Source organism: Talpa europaea (assembly GCF_964194135.1).
Source record: "Talpa europaea genome assembly, chromosome: X".
NCBI lineage: Eukaryota > Metazoa > Chordata > Mammalia > Eulipotyphla > Talpidae > Talpa > Talpa europaea.
This window is the reverse complement of record NC_140081.1, coordinates 31,833,460-31,838,774: the sequence shown is the minus strand read 5'-3', so window position 1 is coordinate 31,838,774 and position 5,315 is coordinate 31,833,460. Positions and strand designations below refer to the sequence as shown.

General features: G+C 51.9%; 1 protein-coding gene across 1 annotated transcript; it reads right to left on the bottom strand.

Moving 5' to 3' along the window:
- Positions 1-225: 225 nt before the first annotated feature.
- On the bottom strand, positions 226-4,683 carry FTSJ1 (FtsJ RNA 2'-O-methyltransferase 1; the record flags this gene model as incomplete). Its single annotated transcript, XM_084259269.1, has 11 exons — positions 226-258; positions 467-664; positions 752-855; positions 1,529-1,612; positions 1,716-1,818; positions 1,903-1,956; positions 2,042-2,094; positions 3,568-3,646; positions 4,007-4,097; positions 4,200-4,269; positions 4,563-4,683. The coding sequence occupies 11 exons, from the start codon at positions 4,681-4,683 to the stop codon at positions 226-228; spliced, it is 990 nt and encodes a 329-aa protein (XP_084115395.1).
- Positions 4,684-5,315: the final 632 nt, after the last annotated feature.

Sequence of the window (5,315 nt, the reverse complement as noted above, 5' to 3'; positions counted from 1 at the left end):
AGCATATGTGCTCAATGGTTGTTTACTAAATGCCTCAATAAGTAAACTGTAAAATACTTAAAGCAGTTCTTAGCATACAACATCAGAATCCTATTTAGTAAGGTTTGTTGATTGAATCTTATCAGTTAACATAAAAATTCCAAAGGTGAAATTTTACAGCGATTTTTCTTAAGGGTGCCCATTACTCAAAATTCTTAGATAAAAAGGCAAATTTACCGTAATATATTAAGGTGAACAATTCATTTCATGGTCTTCCACCTACTTGAGAAAAAGAAAAGAGTCTCAGACACATGGCTAAACCTCTCTCTCCATTCATCACACTTGGTTTTACCCATTGGTTTTTACAGCTATTTTGAGGCTGGGAGCATTTTGGCCCCAGAAACCTAGTGATACAGGGGAAGAGGCACACTGGGAGGGGGTTAGTGTGATTCAGAGAAAAGGCAGCGAGGCTACTGGGTTTCCAGACCTCAGAGGTCAGCAGGGTATGGCGTGGTGGGGAGGTCAGAGACTGGGTCACTGTGTCCACTGTGCTGATGGGGCAGTCCTGAGGGCGGATCTCCTTAGCCAGTCGCCCCTTCTTCTTCAACGTGCAGGCTTCCTGGTATGGTGGGGAGATGGGGGGCTGCGTGGGTGGAGTGTACTTGTACTCTGAGCCATCCTCCAGCTGCAGGGACACACGAGGGGAAGATGGTGAGGACCTGAGAACCTAGGACAGTGCCATCCCACCCCCCACTGTTGGCCAGGTACTCACGTCCAGTGGGTAACTGCGGTCTGAATCATAGGAGCTCAGGTCCCCACAGGTGACAAATGGCACAATGATGCGAGTAGGACCATCTAATTGGTTGAAATCTGGATCTGACAAGCAGGGAGAAATAAGACAGGACAGGGCCAGCATGCCCGGAACCAGTCAGGAGGCTGCAGCATGGGTGGCAAGGCCTTGCTGGGTGTCCACCAGCCACTCTCACTCTTCCACAGGAAATCTTTCACTTGGCTTCAATCGCTTCCTCAGGGAGATCCTCCATGATCACCCCTTTGAAAACACTGTCCCCCACACACTTTTTTCACACTGCCCTTACATCCACCGGCCTTTCTATCATTTGCTGCCTGGCCCTTGTCTCACTCAAGTGTGCTCACCGTAAGAGCCAGCTCTTTGCCTTTTTTCACTAGGGGCCAGGCTGAAGACCCTCACTGGGCAAAATTCCCAAACAGGTTTCCACCAGGGGGCACAAGAGAGCCCACCTAGGCTAGAACTCATTCAGGCAGGTAGTCTTCACTGGACAAAATCCTCCTGAGACAGAATTCTCACCAGGTCCAAGAATTACCACTAAGGGACTGAGCTGAAGATTCTCCTGGGACGAAAGATCCATAAGGGGGTATAATTTCCACCAGAGGGCAGGACTGAGGATTTTCTTGAAACTGAGTTCCCATAAGGGGCAGAGTGTCCACCAGGGATAGGGGCTGCAAACCCTCCTGAGACAAAGTCCAGAAGTGGGTAAAGTCTTCCCAGGAATAGGGCCCAGACTCTCACCGTAAGAATGGTCTAGGAGGGGTTTAGTCAGGTCCGGCAGGAAGCCCGCAGGGGGGTCATAACCCTGACACACAGCAAAGGCCTCTGTGGGTGGAACACACAGTGAGGGGAGACTGCCGCTTCTGCCACAGGTAGGACAGGGCTCTAAGAACTGCATTTGCTCATGTGGCCCCTCCACTCCACTCACCTATACTAGAGTTCCGGCTGCTTCTGGGCTTGGCACAGAGCACGCTGGAGAAGAAGACACGGAGTTGGCTGTAGATCAGTGTCACATCCCGACCTCGGAAGATCTGCAGGGTGGCCGGACAGATGGAGGTGTGAGGGCAGTCTGTGAGACCCCTCTCTAACCCTCCACCAGGCTTCCTAAGGCTTACCTTGGCCACAAAGCAGCCCCCTGGCTTCAAGACATGTGTAGCAATGTTCAGAGCCTGTGGGCAGGACAGATGGCTAAGACTGAGGTGGAGACAGCCAGGAGGGGGCCAAACTGAAGCAGGGGCAGCCAGGTTTACTCACGGCTAGGAGGAGCTGGGCCTGCATATACTCATCAACATCATGGAGGCCAGTTACTGCAGCAAGAGAACAGCATTAGTGGGGGTGCATCTGTTCTAGCTCTCTTCTTGTCCCAGAGATCAGAAGACTAAGACCATGTCCCAGGCTGCTAAGGTTACTCATATAAATTAACATCTGCCAAAAGGATGCATATTCTGTGCTCCCAACCCTCAGGAATTCAATTTAATTCTCAAAACAACTGTATATATGTATAGGAACTCATTTCAATTCTCAAACATGTCAGAAGCATCATTTCCACTTCCAGCCTAGACTGCTCCTCCAACTCTATTCAAAGTCTTAGACTCCACGTGTCTCAAATCAAACTCCTGACCTTCCTGTTTGGAGGAACAGGTTTGGACCTGTTCCTCCCACCATCTTCTCCAGGTCACCTGATCCATCCAGGTCTCAGGCCAAAAATCTTTGATGTTACCTTTGATGTCCATCCCCCACCCCAGCTCATTTTCTACTTACACCCACACTCAAGCTGTTAGCAAATTCCGTCTGTTCCATTTGCAAAAGAGTGCCTGACTTAGCCTCTTCTCAGGTCCCCGCGGCCACGTGCCTGGACTACGGCAGAGTTCTCCTTCCCGGCCCCGTTCCCCTTGCAAGCCTCCCACTGCTCACAGCAGCCAGAGGGATCTTGTCACAATCTGAGTCCGGCCAGGCCCTCTTCTGCTCACAGCTTCCTCAGGGTTTTTCTCCTTGGAAAAAGCCCAAGTCCTCACTGGATCACACAGGATCTACACCCCTGCCCCCTGCCCCGGTCAGCTCGCAGGACTCACCTACCATTCCCCGACTTACTCTGCTCTGAACACACACTCATCTCCCTGGTGGTCCTCACACATGCCAAGCACCCTCCGACCTCAAGGCCTCTGCCGGAGCCAGTCCATTTGCCGGGATTATCCTTCCTCCAGACATGCCCCTGCCCTACTTCCTCACCTCCTTTAGATCCTTGCTCTAAAGTCAGTGAGCCCCAGCCCATTCACTTTAAAATTCCACCAAGTATTCTCCTTGCCCTCCCCTTTCCATGGACTTCCTCAAGGTACCTATCACCTTTTGGCATTCTAGAGAGTTCTTTTCTATCTGCTCCCATGTTCCATGAGGTCAGAGATTAGTGGAATTTTAGTCATAAATGTTTTCCCAGCATGTAACAGTGCCTGACGCACAATAGTTGCTTGGTAAAGGTGCACTGAACTGATGTGACTGACTGAAAAAACAAACATAGTAAGATGGAATTGGACAAATGCAGCGAGAAGAGAGCTGAGAAGAGGGAAGGGTGGACAAATGCACAAAAAATAGTACAGTGTGGGGAGGAAAAGACAGAGGCAGAGAACAAGCAGTAGAGGTGGGGAGAAGTTGCCAGATGTGGGGGAACAGTAACGGTAGAGGGGAGAGGCAGGGAGGAGTTAAGTGGTGAAAGAAGTGGTGGGAGATGCAGAGAGGGATACACACAAAGCTCCCCACCTGGCTTCCCAATCCCTGCTATTTACCATCAGGAGCCCCGTCACACACCACTAGGTCCGCGGGGCAGCCCTCAAAGTGCTGAATGATCTCCTTGGCCGTGGAGAGCTGTGGAAGAGAGGGAGAAGGAGTGGCCCAAGCCCTGCCTCTCTAGTTCCTATAATGCTACCTGCCCGGGACCTGGTCTGCGCCCCCAGGTCAGTGAAATTCTCAGGCTTTATCTATCTGCGACCGGGCTCCTCTGCCACCCAACCCACCATTTTTTTGCTGGCTCTCTGTGATGACAACCTGCTGGTACGTCGCCACTATCACACTGCCTTTTGGGCTTTCTCAGTTACTGTCTCTATTTCTGTCCCTGTGTCTTCTCAGCTTATTTCTGTCTTTCTCTCTACTTTTTGTAGCCTTCAGGTGAGGGGGGGGTGGTTCTTTGCCCAGGATACACTCCAACACCTCCAGTCATGCACTCACCTGAGTAATGTCCCCCTGGATCTGTAACACACCTGGTAGCGGAGCCATAGCCTGAAGGTCCACAGCCACCACGTGGCCAGACCCCTGACCCCTGTAGATAACATAGCCCATGTCAGCCCAGTGTCTACTCCTAGCCTACCCTCCACCTACACTGCCCTCCCAGAACCCTCCTCATCCGGGTCACCACACTCACCCAATTTTCTGGCTCAGCACCTGGCTCCAGCTACCGGGGGCTGCACACAGGTCGACTGCCCGTGAAACTCCTGAGCATACACAGGAAGGTGTAGTGGTCAGTTGGATCCACTTCATCAACCCAGGGACCCTGTATAACTCACCCCTCTCTCCTGGTGAACACCTACCATCTTTCCACTGCCCAGGTGCCCCAATTCCTCTTGAGTATATGCCCATCTTCCTGCCTGGCCCCTGTCCCACAGACCCTCCAAGTCAGCCCAACTACCGCAGGGAGCTCTGCAGACCTAGCCCACTAGTCTATTCCTTTGCTTGTCCCACCCCTTTCCCCCACAGTGACTCCCCACCATCCCCACCAGTTGGGGACCTTTGAAGAGTTGGAATTCCTCGTCGAGCTGTAGCAGCTTGAAGGCACTACGGGCACGCCAGCCATTCTCCTTGGCCAGGCGGTAGTAGACATCCCGCTTGTCCTTCGACGTCCGTCCCATCTCACACACAGTTTGCTCAGGGATCTGCCAACAGTAAGCTGACGTCGCTCTGTGTCAGTAACTGGGTGAGGGGCCACCAGCCTCTTCAGGGTAGTGACAACCACACAAGCTGGACCGGGCTCATCTGACCCACATGACAGCACACTCAGCAGACAGGAAGACTGAAGTCTAGTCACTGGGCCACAGAGCCTGAAGGGTCCCATCACCGAGCTCTCAGGCTCCATCACTCACCCTCCAGGTTCCCCCCAGACTCCCCCACGACCCAGTCCACAAATCCCATCTCTAACTCCAAGATACTCCCAAGGATCCCAACAACCCTATGCTCATCTCCTAAATGACCTGTTACTGACCCCATTATCTCCCATCGCTGTCACCCTCATTCCACATATAAGACCCAGCTACTCTCACTATTAACCCTTCTCTGCCCATCTCATCCCCATGAACATCTGTCTCCCCACCTGTCCTCATTGCCTCCAGACTCATATAACCCTATTAGCCCCCCATTAATCCCTTTCATTCACCTCCATTATCCTAATACTACCTCACTGCATTCCCCAACTACTTAATCTCTCCCCACCCCATTCCCCACTAATTCTAGAAATGGTTTGCTCCCCAGTAATTCCTTTATTACT